Source organism: Physeter macrocephalus, chromosome 2 (genome assembly GCF_002837175.3).
Source record: "Physeter macrocephalus isolate SW-GA chromosome 2, ASM283717v5, whole genome shotgun sequence".
Taxonomy (NCBI): domain Eukaryota; kingdom Metazoa; phylum Chordata; class Mammalia; order Artiodactyla; family Physeteridae; genus Physeter; species Physeter macrocephalus.
In genome coordinates, this window is record NC_041215.1 from 84,207,957 (window position 1) to 84,226,334 (window position 18,378).

General features: G+C 35.0%; 1 protein-coding gene across 1 annotated transcript in view; it reads right to left on the reverse strand.

Moving 5' to 3' along the window:
- SESTD1 (SEC14 and spectrin domain containing 1) overlaps window positions 1–18,378 on the reverse strand; it is a 141,425-nt gene that overhangs the window by 35,740 nt on the left and 87,307 nt on the right. The window contains exons 7-10 of the mRNA XM_024122173.3: window positions 17,839–17,952; window positions 9,841–9,938; window positions 7,564–7,619; window positions 3,449–3,660 (exon numbers count right to left, since the gene is read on the reverse strand). Of these exons, the coding sequence (XP_023977941.1) occupies window positions 3,449–3,660; window positions 7,564–7,619; window positions 9,841–9,938; window positions 17,839–17,952 (480 nt within the window). The remainder of the gene's footprint in view (window positions 1–3,448; window positions 3,661–7,563; window positions 7,620–9,840; window positions 9,939–17,838; window positions 17,953–18,378) is intronic.

Consider the following 18,378-nt stretch of genomic DNA (forward strand, 5'->3'; position numbering starts at 1 on the left):
AAAAATAAACTACACTTGACCCCAGCTGTGGGCTCAATTGTGTCCCCACACTCCCCATATGCTGAAGTCCTAACTCCCAGTGCTTCAGGATGTAACCATATTTATTTGAAGACAGGGTTTTTAACGAGGCACTTAAATTAAAATGAGGTTATTAAAGTGCGCCCTAATCTTATATGACTGGCGTCCTTAAAAGGAGAGGACATTTGGACACAGACAGGTATAGAGGGAAGATGATATGAAGACATAGGGAGAAGGCATCAGTAAGCCAAGGAGAGAGGCCTGGAACAAGATCCTTCCCTCACTGCCCTCAGGTGGAATCAACCCTGCTAACTCCTTGATCTTGGGCTTTTAGCCTCCAGAAAAATGAGGACATACATTTCTATTGTTAAGTCCCCTAGTCTGTAGTACTTTGTTACAGTAGACCTAGCAAATTAATACACCCTCACTTCTAGGCATTGCTCTTGTTTCTCATCTTTCCTTCAGAGACGAAATTCTCAGCGAGTTCCCTACACTCCACGTCTCCTTCACCACACCTCACTTTCACTCCTGAATTCACTCCAATGTGCTACTGGCCCTGCTACTCCATACCCTGGGATCACCAACGACCTTGACCTTGTGGATTCGTAGTGAACATGTTAAGTCTTCCTCTTTTTCAATCTTCCAGCAGCATTCGACAGGGTTCCCAACTCCTTCCTTGACATGCTTTCTTCTTTTGACTTCCATGACACAGAGCTCTTCACACTTTCCTTCTTCATCTCTGGCCAATCCTCCACTGCCTTCTCTTCAGGAGTATGCTCCTCTATCTTGTCATTAAATGCTGGAGCTTCTCAAAGCTCAGTTACAAAGCCCTCTTCTCATCTACTCTCAGCTCTTTACTTTCCTTGGGCAATTCTCACCCACATCAATGCTTTAATTACCATTCATACATAGATGACAAACAAGTATGTCACCAGCCCAGACTTCTCATTTCTGGACCTGTTTGGGACTACCTTTATATATCTTCTCTTAGATGTCTCAAAGTCTCCTGAAATTCACCATGTCTAAAATCACCAAACTCATGATTTTCCACACCTTTTCCATCTGCATGTAAACCCAAACCTGTCCAATTTCCCTAATTAGACAACACCATCATCCATTAAGTCTTGCAAGCCAGAAAAATGCTTCATCTCTGATATTGTCTTCTTTCTCACCCTTCCTCCTTCCACTCTCCTTGGGACTTGAGTGGTTGCAATTTTACAACTATTTGTGTAGTTATGTAGCCATGCACCAAAAGGCGGGACACCCTGTCTGTTTTTACTCACCATTACATTCCACTGAGCACAATGTCACACTATTGTAGATACTCATTTCTTTAATGAGTGAGCAAATAATAGATAATACTAATAAAAACTCAAATGTGCCAAGCTAAACATTTTATTAAAATTATCTTCTTAATCTTTGTAACAGCCCTATTAAGTAGTTATTATTATTATTATTGTTATTGTTTTCCTCACTTTACTGAGGAGGAAGCTAGGGCATTGAGGAGTACACTTCCTTCTCAAGAACAAACTTGACAGTGGCAGAAGAGAGTGGACCTAGGTTACTGGGGTACTTGTATACCACTATGCTATTGCATCTTTATGGTTTTCAAAGATACTCTCAACCTATTTAACTCAAGTTTACCTGAGTTTAATACAAGCTATCTTTAATTTATGAATATATTATGTAGAAAAAATTATATATAATTAACATATGCTCAGAAATCTTCGGTTTCTATGTAGTTATCATGAGATAAAGCCTAAATCCTGTTGCCTGGAATTCAAGATCTTCCATGATCCAAGTCCTTCCCGCCTTTCAAGCCTTTTTCCCCATGACACCCTGATGCTCTAGTCAGGGGTCAGCAAATTACAGCTTGCAGGCCAATTTTAGCCTACCACTTGTTTTTATAAATAAAGTTTTACTGAAACAGCCGAACACATTTGTTTACATAATGACTATGCATTACAATGGCAGTTAAATAGCCACATGTTCAAGAAAAACTGTATGGTCCAAGAAGCCAACATTTACTATGTGGCCCTTTACAGAACAAGTTTTCCAACAGCTGAACTAGAATTCTAGGCTACAATCTAGTTCAATGGGAACAAATATAATAGCTTCCATAAGCTGAGTGCTGGGTTCTTTCAACAAAGCTTTCAAAAGAGGTCCTGTTACCCCTGTTTTATGTAATGAAAGAAGGAAGGAAGAGAGAGAAAGAGAAGAAGGGAAAAAAGAAAGAAGAAAGTCAAACTGAGGCTCAGGTGGGTGAATAATGTGACCATGATCACACAGCAAATAAGTGGAAGAACCGGGATTCAGAGCATGCTCACTGACTATGTTCCATGACTCAAAGGCCAAACCCTTTCCCTGGTGCCTACTGCTGCCTTTTTCTTCAGTAGAACTTGGGATTTCATGTTATTGTTTATTCATGCTATTCTTTCTCCTCCACAGAATGCCAATTCTCCCTTAAAACCTAAAGGAGGTGCCTGGTGAAATCTTACACATTCTTGGGGACAAGCTCAAGCACTACCTCTTTCCACTAAGTCTTCCGAGATCACCTGCAACCAGGGGAATAATCCCTCCATTGAATGCCCACAGCACTACAGGCATTCCCTTGTGACACCTAACACTTTCTCTCCCCTCTTAAGTTTAATGTAGCAAAACCCAAGTTTACCTTTATATCCTGTAGTAAAAAGTACAATGCCTTCTATATAATAAGTACTTAACAAATACTTATCTAATGAATGAATCTAGATGAAAAACTTTGGGACACTTCTTATCTGGATTTTTGAAGTGAAATATTTAAGATTTACTTCTTAATAATTCAACAGATCAAAATCCAGAATGTAGTCTAAATACAGAAGTGTCTTCCCTAGTATCGATTTTTAGCATTTTTAGCCTACTTATAAAAATCAATTTTAAAAGGAACTAAAAATTCATAAGAATTAAATATACTTAAAGTTTTCTATCAGTATCATAAAATAAGGAAACTTAATATAATTACTTATATTACACATTAACAGTTTGCTAGGATAGAAAAACTCTTCATAATGCCCAAATTAACAACGACAACAACAACAAAACTTAAGTTATTAGAAATTTAAAATCAATCTAAGGTCAACAATAAAATGTTATTTATTACAAGAATACAGAGACCACAAGTGATGTTTCCAACAGCTAGTTATTTTTGAAATTCTGATAGAGTGAGCTGAATGCTCAATGTCATCAATGTAGAAATAATATAATTTAAATGCAAATACTAACTGTAAAAATAGTTTGAGAGTCTGGTTTGACATTTCTAAAGTTCTCTATATAACGTAAATAAGGCTTAGTATAAAATCAGGTACAGAGTAGAAATTACACACACACACACACACACACACAAAAGTTTAGATTTTAAAAAGAGTTTAATATGTTGGAATCAGACACCTACCTGCATCACCTTCTGCTGAATCTCTTCTAACTGTGTACGCTTACTACGTTGCCTACAAACTTCCTGGTAGCGGGTATATTGCTCTCGCAGTGAATCTAATAATTTCATAACCTGTGGCTGTGCTAGCAGTTCATCATCCATAGGAGACCATGAGACCCCTCCATCTGAGCCATTAAATCGACGCTGCTGTAATTCGGATAACAATTCATGTCCTTTAAGAAGGAAAGATACTTATAATTAATATCCATAAAGAAATACAAATCTTACTTCTCAATCTTCTCAATTCTAATCCCTTATTTTTAGAACATATCTGCCTATATATTTACCTACCAGGTCTTAAGTACTGAAATGCAATTTCTCAATTTACATAGAAATAAATAGGAAAACTGCATGCATACATATACATATGGATATATACTATGTCATATATCATAGCTCTATCACATACAGACAGTTCCTGATTTAACGATGGTTTGATTTATAATTTTTTTTTCTGTTTTTTTTTTTTTTTTGCGGTACACGGGCCTCTCACCGCCGCGGCCTCTCCCGTTGCGGAGCACAGGCTCCGGACGCACAGGCTCAGCGGCCATGGCTCACGGGCCCAGCCGCTCCGCGGCACGCGGGATCCTCCCGGACCGGGGCACGAACCCGCATCCCCCGCATCAGCAGGCGGACTCCCAACCACTGCGCCACCAGGGAAGCCCTGATTTATAATTTTTTGACTTTATGATGGTGCATTCAGTTGAACCTGTGCTTCAGATTTTGAATTTTTTCTTTTCCTGGGCTAGCAATATGCAATACGATACTCTTTTGTGATGTTGGGCAGCAGCAGTGAACTGCAACTCCTAGTCAGCCACATGATCATGAGGGTAAACAACTGATATACTGACAACCATTCTGTACTCATACAACTGTTCTGTTTTTCACTTTCAGTACATTATTCAATAAATTACATGAGATATTAAACACCATATTATAAAATAGGCTTTGTTTTAGATGATTTTGCCCAACTGTAGTCTACTGTAAGTGTTCTGAGCACGTTTAAGGTAGGCTAGGCTAGGCTATGATGTTCGGTACTTTAAGTGTATTAAATGCATTTCAACGTGGTATTTTCAACTTATGATGGGTTTATCAGGATGTAATCACATTGTAAGTTGAGGAAGATCTGTGTTATATATACTATATATGCCATACTATATAGTAAGTATATAGTACATATGGCACATATATTTTCTAGATCTAACTATCTTTCTATCTATCACATTCTTGTTATTGGTGGATTCACTCCTCAGGACACTGCCAACCATTTCTCTGTAGAGTACAATTACAATCTGGGATTTCTGTCTGATGGTACTAATTAGTATGTTTTGTCTGATAGTACTAATCAATACTAAGCGTTATGTTGTAGGATTTCACTATTTTTTTTTTTTTCCCTGTGGTACGCGGGCCTCTCACTGTTGTGGCCTCTCCCGTTGTGGAGCACAGGCTCCAGACGTGCAGGGTCAGTGGCCATGGCTCACGGGCCCAGCTGCTCCGCGGCATGTGGGATCTTCCCGGACCGGGGCACGAACCCGCGTCCCCTGCATCGGCAGGCGGACTCTCAACCACTGCGCCACCAGGGAAGCCTGGATTTTACTATTAATCCATAACCTTAATCATAGCACCTAAAAGAAATGTTGGTGTGTAACAAATGTATGATTAAAGGGAGAAAGTCTTTACTACTGGTACAAAATAACATTTAAATAATCTCTATTTATATAAATTTCTACAACATATTAACTGTGAATCATGAGGGGCCACACTAATGTAAGAACTGCACTCAATGTTATTTGATTACAGCAAACTCATGGAGAAAATCACTCATGCACAAGAAGTTAAAATTATAGAATGTGCAACATCTAAAGCTGTAAGTATAACATTAACAATTTTATAAGATGATGCTGGTCAGACCACTGATGACCAATTTCAAGATGACTGTCAGAGCTGACTGTGCTGTTTCTGCATGTAGCTCCCTCCCTCCGTCTGTAATAGCTCCTGCCCACTGATCGTCAATGGGGGAGGAGGGAGGTGGCCTTTGGACAGGAGTCTGCCCTACCCCCCAGTTGCCGGCATTAAAAACAAAGAAAACTATCCTTTCCACCAAAAAAAAAAAAAAAATTTTTTTAAAGTGAATAAATTGCAAATTGTTTTTCTACGATAATACTATTCCAATTATCATTAAGGAACCCAAAATATGCAGATATTTAAATTCTCTTCTCTTCATCTCTGTTCAAGAAAATGTCCTAAACTTAAATGGCTTTAAATAATAGAAACAGTTTTTATTATGATTTGGAGGTATTTCCAATTTCTGAAGAATATCCAAGATTGTTTTAAACGTCCCCATTTTATACTCTTTCTATCCCTACTTTAAGAGTCAATAGCATATTAAAAAGGACTTAGTGACATATAAAGATAATTCTAAAATACAAATGTAACAAGTTTCTGAATTCAATGGCTTAAGCAGCTTTTAAAATGTTAAATATAAACATGGAACTAAGTTCTGAATCTAAGGCAGTATTTTTACTGACAGTCTCTTGTACTTTCTAAACATGTAGTAATTCACAGATTACAATTATTTCTTTGTTCTTTCAGGAAGTAAGATCTAAATCGAAAAAACTCGGGAAAACTGAATCGATACAATGAAGATACTGAGTATTCTTTACTCTTTATTACACTTTATAATTGGAAGAACACCTGTTTTGAAGACTTATGGAAAGTCTTCTATATATATATATATATATATATATATACACACACACACACACATTCATATTCTTTATACATATATTTCCATAAAAGTCATTAAGATCAGAATATATATTTTTTTCTTCTTTGACAACTGTTACCTTTAATGTTTTCCTTGTGGATACCATTTACATTAGAGAAGCAGCACCACATAATGATTTCAAAGACCATACTTAGAAACCAAACTGCCTTGGTTAAAGTCCCAAATCTAGCATTACTAGTTGTGTAATCTGCCTAAGTTACTAAACCTTTTAATGCCTCAGTTTCCCCATCTTAACACTGGGATGACAACAGTACCTACTTCAGTGGGTTGTAGTGAAGGATAAATGAGTTAGCATACATAAAGTGCTTAGAACAGTACCTGCTATGCAGTAGGATTAGAATTATGCCCTATTAGAAAAATATATTAGAAATAAAATTAAGGTATTTTCATTTAAAAGAATTCCAATGTGTTCTCTAGAATCTGTGAAACTACTACTAAAGTTATTTGAGCTGGAATATACAAACCAGGCAGCACTGAACACACACTACGTGCAAGGCCATTGCAAGGTGCTAAGTGTTTTTACACAGAGGATTGTAAAACAGTACAACTAGTGGCTTTGGATTTAGACCTTTTTTTAGTGCTGTGGTGGTAGAACTTAATAGTTATTTGATCTTGAACAAGTTTTATTTTTTTTTATTTTTTTAAAATAAATTTATTTTTATTTATTTATTTTTGGCTGCATTGGGTCTTAGTTGTTGTGTGCAGGCTTTCTCTAGCTGTGGAGAGCAGGGGTTGCTCAGCAGTTGTGGCACAGGGGCTTAGCTGCTCCACAGCATGTGGGATCTTCCCGGGCCAGGGCTCAAACCCGTGTCCCCCGCACTGGCAGGCAGACTCTTAACCACTGCGCCACCAGGGAAGTCCCTTGAACAAGTTTTTTAATATCTCTAAGCCTTGGCTTCCTCAAGTAGAGAAAATAATACTAATTATCTCAAGGAGTACTTAGAAGAATGAAATATGAAAATACATAAAAGTATAATGCTAGAAACATAATGCATATTCAATAATTCTCATAGCAAACCCATCAAATAGAAATTTTTATCTTCATGTCATAAAGAAATAAATTCAAATTCAAATATTTCAAGATAATTGATCATTATTAATAATTTTTAATATTGTAGAGTCTATTAACACACTCTTAGGCTAAACCAAAGAGCAGTTTGAAAAACTTCTCCTTGAGTTTCTACGACATAATACATACTCAAATCAATGTTTATTTCATGAGCCAATTAATGTACGGTTGGTTTAATGGATTATGATTATCACTGATAAATATGTTTTTTCATCTTACCTGTCTGAAGAACAGTTTCAGGATCAACTGATGGAAGAAAGTTTAAATCCACAGACCTGGCAAGCACCAAAAGAGTATTTTTTAAAAACTATATGTATTTCTATTTATATAACTTAAAAAAATCCTTCACATATACTTACCAAAACAGGGGCCTACATATATGAAAATCTGAAGCATACTGTCCTACCAGGCTAATTTCTCTTAAGCATCAGGAAACCCATTATAGATAATTAAACACTAGTAGCCAAAGAAATATCTATGTGATAAATCACAAAATATACTACTTGGAAAAATACAATTTATCATTATTAACTACAGTATTATTTCAAGTATATCAAAGGAATCCATTTTATTATTTTTCCACTGGATATCTGCTTCAAACTGAAATCTGTCACTATATAGTAATGCAGAAACGTTAACATTAAAATTGTGTGCAGCCATCCTCCAATCCAAAGTTTACCTATCTATGCCAATCTTGATATTCATATGTATGTGTACCCTAGCAGATGTACACTCTTTATGTACTAATTATGTTTCATTTGCAGCTGGACTATGGGCTTTATTTTCTTAAACATATATGGAAAGTGGAGAAGATGAAGGAAACATAGAGTACATGGCAAATCAAAGCCTAGGGCCTTGGTACTGTAACTGACAGGTCTTGCTCTATACCTTCCACTTTTGTCAACTGATCTAGGCCTTCACCTCTTGTATAGCCCAGATGTTTCCTGAGGACTGACACAAAGAAGGTGATGAAAATTTGCAAGATGGACTTCACTGTGTGGGGTTTGAAAGAGACTAAGTAATAACACTTGAGTTCCTTAGGGAGGGATTGGCAAATACAAGATTTCACTTGACACTTCATGTAGTCACACAAACCATCATTTCCCAGTGTTTCCCAAAACACTGGATGAGATACTACTGAGTAGAGAAGATGGGGTTCCACTGTCATATAAGTACAGGAAATTTTAAGAAAGCAATTAAACAGGTTTCTTTACTGCAACACTTTCTCAGAACATGTAATCGGTAAATGTTTACAGTCATTCCCAGAGAAGGAAACATAGTAAACAGCATTAAACTCTATGACCATGAACTCATTTTCTACCAGTACACTCTTAGGATGTCTTTCCTGGAGAACATGATTTTGAGAAACACCAGACTTACTCTGCTGGACTACTCAGAAAGCAAGAGGTTTGGCAAATTTTTGTCAAGTAACTTGTGTGATATTTTCAATACCATAGTATATAAGTGTGTGTGTGTGTGTGTGTGTGTGTGTGTGTGTGATGTCTATACACACACTCACATATTTACATATATGTAAAATTGTTATTTACATTTTTATATGACCTCTATCTATAAGATAGTAATGTTCCTAAATGTTTGTTGTAACTTTAGATTTATATTCAAACCATTTGTTTCCATATTTTTACTTTGTTTTAAATCAAGATTTGGTGTTCAACTATGACCTTCTCACATCCCTCCTATATTATTATCTCAGTTAACTGGTCTGCGACTATATTTGGATTCATGGAATAACAAGATGCATTCTATCAAGGTTCCATTGTATTTTCAAGGTCAGATTCAAAAGAGATAGACAAGAATGAGCGCTGATCCTTTCAAATTTCCTAATGAAAAATTACTGCCTAGTGACTACTTTGTTACTGAGGATTAATTTGCTTCCTACAGTACTTTTTACCTCGGGAAAGGAAATTGGTCTGAAAACTTTTGAGGTTGAAAAGTTCAATGGAAATCTGTAAAATGATAAATCTAGGTAGTTACAACTAGATCCAGTGTCATAAAATACTAAATTCCCGAAGTTAAACTCATTAATATCACATATTTTACAAGGATGTAGGAGTTCCACAAGATAGGCATTTAAGTGCTAACATATTTAAATAAGGTTATAATAATTTTATTTCAAGCTGCAACCTTTTCCATATTCTTTACAAGCAAAGTAAAACTCTAAAAAGGCAGAAAATTGTTTCATTCTGAAAACATGTTCTTGCAAAATAATTATTTTAGTATCAGAAAAAGGTAAATATATTATTATTCAACAAAATTAAAAGTCTTCTGTAAAGAAACCTGGATTCAAATCAATAAATTTTATATGTAAAGCAAATTCTCAAGTATTAAAAAATAAATTTAATACAACTTTTATAGGCCAAGTTTGATTGAATGAAGGCTTGCTTACCTTAGTTCTCTTGGCTTGCATTAACAACAGAGGTTATCTTTTAACACACTAATCATAGCTTTGCAAAGGTGTAATTGCAGGACACTTACCTTTCTTTCTCTTGCTGATTTCCTTTATCACTTCCATTGTTAATCAAAGCAAGTTCATCTAATAATGATGTAGATTCCTTTGTGAACTTCTCAAAAACCTAAAGTATGAGATTTTATTAACATGTTAAGGATGATCTTAAAAGTTGATATGTACATAAGGATTTTCAACTAAGAGCAACAGAATTAGTCAAGCTGGATTCTGGTTCCCTCTCTGGACCTCACTTAGTACACTTTAATCACCAGACCACATGGCATAGACAATGCAGACAATGAAGACAAAATTAAAACAATGAAGACAAAACTGCTTCCTAAAACAATGAATAGCTTTCATGGATAAAGAATCTTTTTAATTTAAACACATTAAGAAATTATTTTTATTCCTGAGACAAGTTTATATTTATTCCTGTTCCCTTGAGAAATATGTGTACCAACAACATTTTTAACTACATGAACATTATTCAGGCCAGTTCTAACCCTCTAATTCCAGTTAAAGAACTTTTCTTTATGTTATCCTATTAATCATTCTGGTTGCATGTTAATACTTTAAAAGTCTTATATATAAACATGTAGCATAAAAATAAATTAGTTATAATCTTAACATGATTTCTTAAAATATTTCAAAAAAGGGATTGGGCAAGTCTGCTTAGAATAAAATAGACACTCATTGGTTTGATATCATTGTTCAAATATGGTGAAAATAGAACTGGTTATCCATTCTCAAATATCCAAAAGTTCATTATTTTTCAAAAAAAATTAGCATATAATATAATGTGAGTAAATTTTAAGTTTTTTCTTTTAGTGCCAGGCAGTCCAATTAAACAATACTATATTATACACAGCGGCAAATTTCCAAAGTCTTCCCTGAGAAAGAAGATATATTTTCAGACATGAAAACCTTAACCTGTCAAACTGCTTCTCAACTCAAATTGATGTCTAAATATCCTCTCTGAAAATGGTGTATCAAGGGCAGACAGAAGAAACAAGAAGAACTACAATCCTGAAGCCTATGGAACAAAAACCACATTCACAGAAAGACAGACAAAATGAAAATGCAGAGGACTATGTACGAGATGAAGGAACAAGATAAAACCCCAGAAAAACAACTAAATGGAGTGGACATAGGCAACCTTCCAGAAAAAGAATTCAGAATAATAATAGTGAAGATGATCTAGGACCTCGGAAAAAGAACCGAGGCAAAGATCGAGAAGATGCAAGAAATGTTTAACAAAGACCTACAAGAATTAAAGAACAAACAAACAGAGATGCACAACACAATAACTGAAATGAAAAATACACTGGAAGGAATCAATAGCAGAATAACTGACGCAGAAGAACAAATAAGCGACCTGGAAGACAGAAGAGTGGAATTTACTGCCATAGAACAGAATAAAGAAAAAAGAATTAAAATAGATGAAGACAGCCTAAGAGACCACTAGGACAACATTAAATGCACCAACATTCATTCAAATGCATTATAAGGTCCCAGAAGGAGAAGAGACAGAAAGGACCTGAGAAAATACTTAAAGAGATTACAGTCAAAAACTTCCCTAATATGGGAAAGGAAATAGCCACCCAAGTCCAGGAAGTGCAGAGAGGGAAAAACGACAAATAACATACAAGGGAACTCCCATAAGGTTAACAGCTGATTCTCAGCAGAAACTCTACAAGACAGAAGGGAGTGGCACGATATATTTAAAGTGATGAAAGGGAAGGACCTACAACCAAGATTACTCTACCCAGCAAGGATCTCATTCAGATTCGACGGAGACATCAAAAGCTTTATAGACAAGCAAAAACTAAGAGAATTCAGCACCACCAAACCAGCTCTACAACAAATGCTAAAGGAACTTCTCTAAGTGGGAAACATAAGAGAAGAAAAGGACCTACAAAGACAAACCCAAAACAATTAAGAAAATAGTAACAGGAACATACATATCAATACTTACCTTAAAAGTGAATGGATTAAAAGCTCCAACCAAAAGACACAGGCTCACTGAATGGATACAAAAACAAGACCCATATATACGTTGTCTACAAGAGACCCACTTTAGATCTAGGGACACATACAGACAGAAAGTGAGGGGGTGGAAAAAGATACTCCATGCAAATGGAAATCAAAAGAAAGCTGGAATAGCAATACTCATATCAGATAAAATAGACTTTAAAATAAAGAATGTTACAAGAGACAAGGAGGACACTACATAATGATAAAGGGATCAATCCAAGAAGTCATAACAATTATAAATATATATGCACCCAACAGAGGAGTATCTCAATACATAAGGCAAATACTAACAGCTATAAAAGAGGAAATCGACAGTAACACAATAATAGTGGGGGACTTTAACACCTCACTTACACCAGTGGACAGATCACCCAGACAGAAAATTAATAAGGAAACAAAAGCTTTAAATGACACAAAAGAACAGATATATTTAATTGATATTTATAGGACATTCCATCTGAAAACAGCAGATTACACTTTCTTCTGAAGTGCCCACAGAACATTCTCAACGATAGATCACATCTTGGATCACAAATCAAGCCTCGGTAAATTTAAGAAAATTGAAATCATACCAAGCATCTTTTCCGACCACAATGCTATGAGATTAGAAATAAATTACAGGGAAAAAAAAGTAAAAAATACAACACATGAAGGCTAAACAATACCTTACTAAGTAACCAAGAGATCACTGAAGAAATCAAAGAAGAAATAAAAAAATACCTAGAGACAAATGACAACGAAAACACGATGATCCAAAACCTTTGGGATGCAGCAAAAGCAGTTCTAAGAGACAAGTTCAAAACTGATAAACCTTTAGCCAGACTCATCAAGAAAAAGAGGGAGAGGACTCAAACCAATAATATTAAAATGAAAAAGGAGAAGTTACAACAGACACCTCAGAAATACAAAGCATCATAAGAGACTACTACAAGCAACTCTATTCCAATAAAATGGACAACCTGGAAGAAATGGACAAATTCTTACAAAGGTAGAAACTTCCAAGACAAAACCCGGAAGAAATAGAAAATATGAACAGACCAATCACAAGTAATAAAATTGAAACTGTGATGAAAAATCTTCCAACAAACAAAAGTCCAAGACCAGGTGGCTTCACAGGTGAATTCTATCATTTAGAGAAAAGCTAACACTCATCCTTCTCAAACTCTTCCAAAAAACTGCAGAGGAAGAAACACTCCCAAACTCATTCTATGAGGCCACCATTACCCTGATACCAAAACCAGACAAAGATACTACAAAAAAAGAAATTTACAGACCAATATCACTGATATAGATGCAAAAACCGTCAACAAAATAGTAGCAAACAGAATCCAACAACACATTAAAAGGATCAAACACCATGATCAAGTGGGATTTATCCCAGGGATGCAAGGATTCTTCAAAATATGCAAATCAATGTGATACACCATATTAACAAACTGAAGAATAAAAACTATATGATCATCTCAACAAATGCAGAAAAAGCTTCTGACAAAATTCAACACCCATTTAGGATAAAAACTCTCCAGAAAGTGGGCAGAGAAGGAACCTACCTCAACATAATAAGGGCCACATATGACAAACCCACAGCAAATAGCATTCTCAATGGTGAAAAAATGAAACCATTTCCAATAAGATCAGGAACAAGACAAGGATGTCCACTCTCACCACTACCATTCAACAGTTTTGGAAGTCCTAGCCACAGCAGAGAAGAAAAGGAAATAAAAGGAATACAAATTGGCAAACAAGAAGTAAAGCTGTCACTGTTTGCAGATGACATGATACTATACATAGAGAATCCTGAAGATGCCACCAGAAAACTTCTAGAGCTAATCAATGAATTTGGAAGGAGGTAAAAGACCTGTACTCAGAAAACTATAAGACACTGATGAAAGAAATCAAAGATGACACAGATAGATGGAGAGATATACCATGTTCTTGGACTGGAAAAATGAATACTGTGAAAATGACTATACTACCTAAAACAATCTACAGATTCAATGCAATCCCTATCAAATTACCAATGGCATTTTTTACAGAACTAGAACAAAAAATCTTAAAATCTGTATGGAGACACAAAAGACCATGAATAGCCAAAGCAATCTTGGGGAAAAAAAACAGAGCTGGAGGAATCAGACTCCCTGACTTCAGACTATACTACAAAGCTACAGTAATCAAGACAATATGGTACTGGCACAAAAACAGAAATATAGATGAATGGAACAGGACAGAAAGCCCAGAAATAAACCCACGCACCTATGGTCAACTAATCTATGACAAAGGAGGCAAGGATATACAATGGAGAAAAGAGAGTCTCTTCAATAAGTGGTGCTGGGAAAACTAGACAGCTATATGTCAAAGAATGAAATTAGAACACTCCCTAACACCATACACAAAAATAAACTCAAAATGGATCAAAGACCTAAATGTAAGACCGGCCACTATAAAACTCTTAGAGAGGAAAACATAGGAAGAACACTCTTTGACATAAATCACAGCAAGACCTTTTTTGACCCAACTCCTAGAGTAATGGAAATAAAAACAAACAAAAAAAAATGGGACCTAATGAAACTTAAAAGCTTTTGCAGAGCAAAGGAAACCATAAACAGGATGAAAAGACAACCATCAGAATGGGAGAAAATATTTACAAACAAATCAATGGACAAAGGATTAATCTCCAAAATACAGAAAAAGTTCATACAGCTCAATATTAAAAAAAACAAACAACCCAATCAAAAAATGGACAGAAAACCTAAATAGACGTTTCTCCAAAGAAGATATACAGATGGCCAAGAGGCACATGAAAACCTGCTCAGCATCATTAATTATCAGAGAAATGCAAATCAAAACTACAATGAGGTATCACCTCACACCAGTCAGAATGGGCGTCATCAGAAAATCTACAAATAACAAATGCTGGAGAGAGTGTGGAGAAAAGGGAACCCTCTGGCACTGTTGGTGGGAATGTAAATTGATACAGCCACTGTGGAGAACAGCATGGAGGTTCCTTAAAAAATTAAAAACAGAATTACCATATGACCCAGCAGTCCCACTGCTGGGCATATACCCTGAGAAAACCATAATTCAAAAAGAGTCATGTACCACAATGTTCACTGCAGCACTATTTACAATAGCCAGGACATGGAAGCAACCTAAATGCTCATTAACAGACGAATGGATAAAGAAGATGTGGCACATATATACAACGGAGTATTACTCAGCCATTGAAAGGAATGAAACTGTAGAGACGTCATCTGTAGAGACGATGGACCTGGAGACTGTCATACAGGGTGAAATAAGTCAGAAAGAGAAAAACAAATATTGTATATTAATGCATATATGTGGAATCTAGAAAAATGGTACAGATGAACTGGTTTGCAAGGCAGAAATAGAGATACAGATGTAGAGAACAAATGTATGGACACCAAGGGGGGAAAGCGGGGAGCAGGGTTGTGGTGGGATGAATTTCAAGATTGGGATTGACATATATACACTAATATGTATAAAACAGATAACTAATAAGAGCCTGCTGTATAAAAAAAAAACAGGTGTATCAACTAGATTACCTCTCAGGAAATTATGCTGCTGTTATTCAACTCAAAAGATTTACAACTTTGACTATAATACTGCTACTAATGACAACAGTAATAGCTAATATTTGTGAGTCTGACTCCAGAGTATATGCCTTCAAACATTATGCTATCATGTGGTATGCATCATATTTCTTTAGCTTTGTAAAAAGTAAACAATCTACCTTTCAGTTGATTGAAATTTAAAAGCTATCAAAATATGTCTTATTTATATATAATAACATGTTTCTTCTCATTGTAATATACCAACCAGCCTCTTATTTAACCAGTCCATATGATCATAGGTGAGACTCCCACCAAAATCTTCTGTTAACTGGCATGGTTCTATATAACGAGTCAATTTATTGGCAGACACTAAAATAACCTAGAAAAGTAAAAAGAAAGAAAAAAAAAAAAACTTAGTCAGTCACTATTAATGTCCATGAAAAGTGATGAGGAGGTAAAATTGATTAGCACATGCAATACTATTTCCAACATGATGAAATATTACATAGATATTTATTTAAATAATACAACAGCATTTAAAATCAATTCAATAAATTGTGGCTATTAAGAAATAAGCTATCATAAACCATTTAAAATAACACATTTTAAAAAACAAGAGACGTTAGTAGCTCAGATAAAATATTTTCAAATCTTATCAATATGAATAATTTCTTGGGAGTAAAAACCAATTCCTTTAGTACAAGGATGTATTCGTCAAAAAATTTTCACATGGTCTTAAAATTAGCTAGGTACACTACAATAATAAGTACAAATGAATAATAAATCTGGAAATCAAAAAATTATATACTTTTCTAACATGAAATTTCTCTATCATCCCTTTGGTTATATATTAACAAAACATATCCTCTAATAGTAGAGTAAAACTCAGGATAACATATACTAATATTTAATTTGAAAAACAGAACTAGAAAGTAGGGAGAAGTTCAGAGAATTCATAAACTTGAAACTTACCCGTTAAAATGATACTCTTTAAACTTTAAAAGATTTCAAATACAAATTACAAAATAAACAAAGATACCACTTTGGCTCTAAATAAAACTTCAATGAAGATACACGAGTATTAAAGAAATACATATGTGGGAGAAAGATATTCAAATGGTAGTGTTAATGCAAAAGACTTGATAAGAAAAATAACATGTCCAACTGGAAAGAGCACCATTCCCACCCTAAACAACAACAAAGCCCAGATAATCTACAAAATTAAAACTTTTCTGAAACTCCTCAGAGAGCTGAGGTCACAGAAAAACCAACTAGTCTGAATATGCAGAGAAGACAGGCACCATAGAGAGAGCGGTAGAAGGGGTGACTATCAAATGTGAGGAGCAAATCTCTGGGGATGATGGAACTATTCTGTATCTTAACTGTGATGAAGGATTTATGACTATATCTGTCAAGTCTCAAAATTGTAGGCTAAAAAAGGAATGTTACTGTATGTAAATTATACCTTGATAAATTTAACTTTCAAATAACAAATGCTGGAGAGAGTGTGGAGAAAAGGGAACCCTCTGGCACTGTTGGTGGGAATGTAAATTGATACAGCCACTGTGGAGAACAGCATGGAGGTTCCTTAAAAAATTAAAAACAGAATTACCATATGACCCAGCAGTCCCACTGCTGGGCATATACCCTGAGAAAACCATAATTCAAAAAGAGTCATGTACCACAATGTTCACTGCAGCACTATTTACAATAGCCAGGACATGGAAGCAACCTAAATGCTCATTAACAGACGAATGGATAAAGAAGATGTGGCACATATATACAACGGAGTATTACTCAGCCATTGAAAGGAATGAAACTGTAGAGACGTCATCTGTAGAGACGATGGACCTGGAGACTGTCATACAGGGTGAAATAAGTCAGAAAGAGAAAAACAAATATTGTATATTAATGCATATATGTGGAATCTAGAAAAATGGTACAGATGAACTGGTTTGCAAGGCAGAAATAGAGATACAGATGTAGAGAACAAATGTATGGACACCAAGGGGGGAAAGCGGGGAGCAGGGTTGTGGTGGGATGAATTTCAAGATTGGGATTGACATATATACACTAATATGTATAAAACAGATAACTAATAAGAGCCTGCTGTATAAAAAAAAAAACAGGTGTATCAACTAGATTACCTCTCAGGAAATTATGCTGCTGTTATTCAACTCAAAAGATTTACAACTTTGACTATAATACTGCTACTAATGACAACAGTAATAGCTAATATTTGTGAGTCTGACTCCAGAGTATATGCCTTCAAACATTATGCTATCATGTGGTATGCATCATATTTCTTTAGCTTTGTAAAAAGTAAACAATCTACCTTTCAGTTGATTGAAATTTAAAAGCTATCAAAATATGTCTTATTTATATATAATAACATGTTTCTTCTCATTGTAATATACCAACCAGCCTCTTATTTAACCAGTCCATATGATCATAGGTGAGACTCCCACCAAAATCTTCTGTTAACTGGCATGGTTCTATATAACGAGTCAATTTATTGGCAGACACTAAAATAACCTAGAAAAGTAAAAAGAAAGAAAAAAAAAAAAACTTAGTCAGTCACTATTAATGTCCATGAAAAGTGATGAGGAGGTAAAATTGATTAGCACATGCAATACTATTTCCAACATGATGAAATATTACATAGATATTTATTTAAATAATACAACAGCATTTAAAATCAATTCAATAAATTGTGGCTATTAAGAAATAAGCTATCATAAACCATTTAAAATAACACATTTTAAAAAACAAGAGACGTTAGTAGCTCAGATAAAATATTTTCAAATCTTATCAATATGAATAATTTCTTGGGAGTAAAAACCAATTCCTTTAGTACAAGGATGTATTCGTCAAAAAATTTTCACATGGTCTTAAAATTAGCTAGGTACACTACAATAATAAGTACAAATGAATAATAAATCTGGAAATCAAAAAATTATA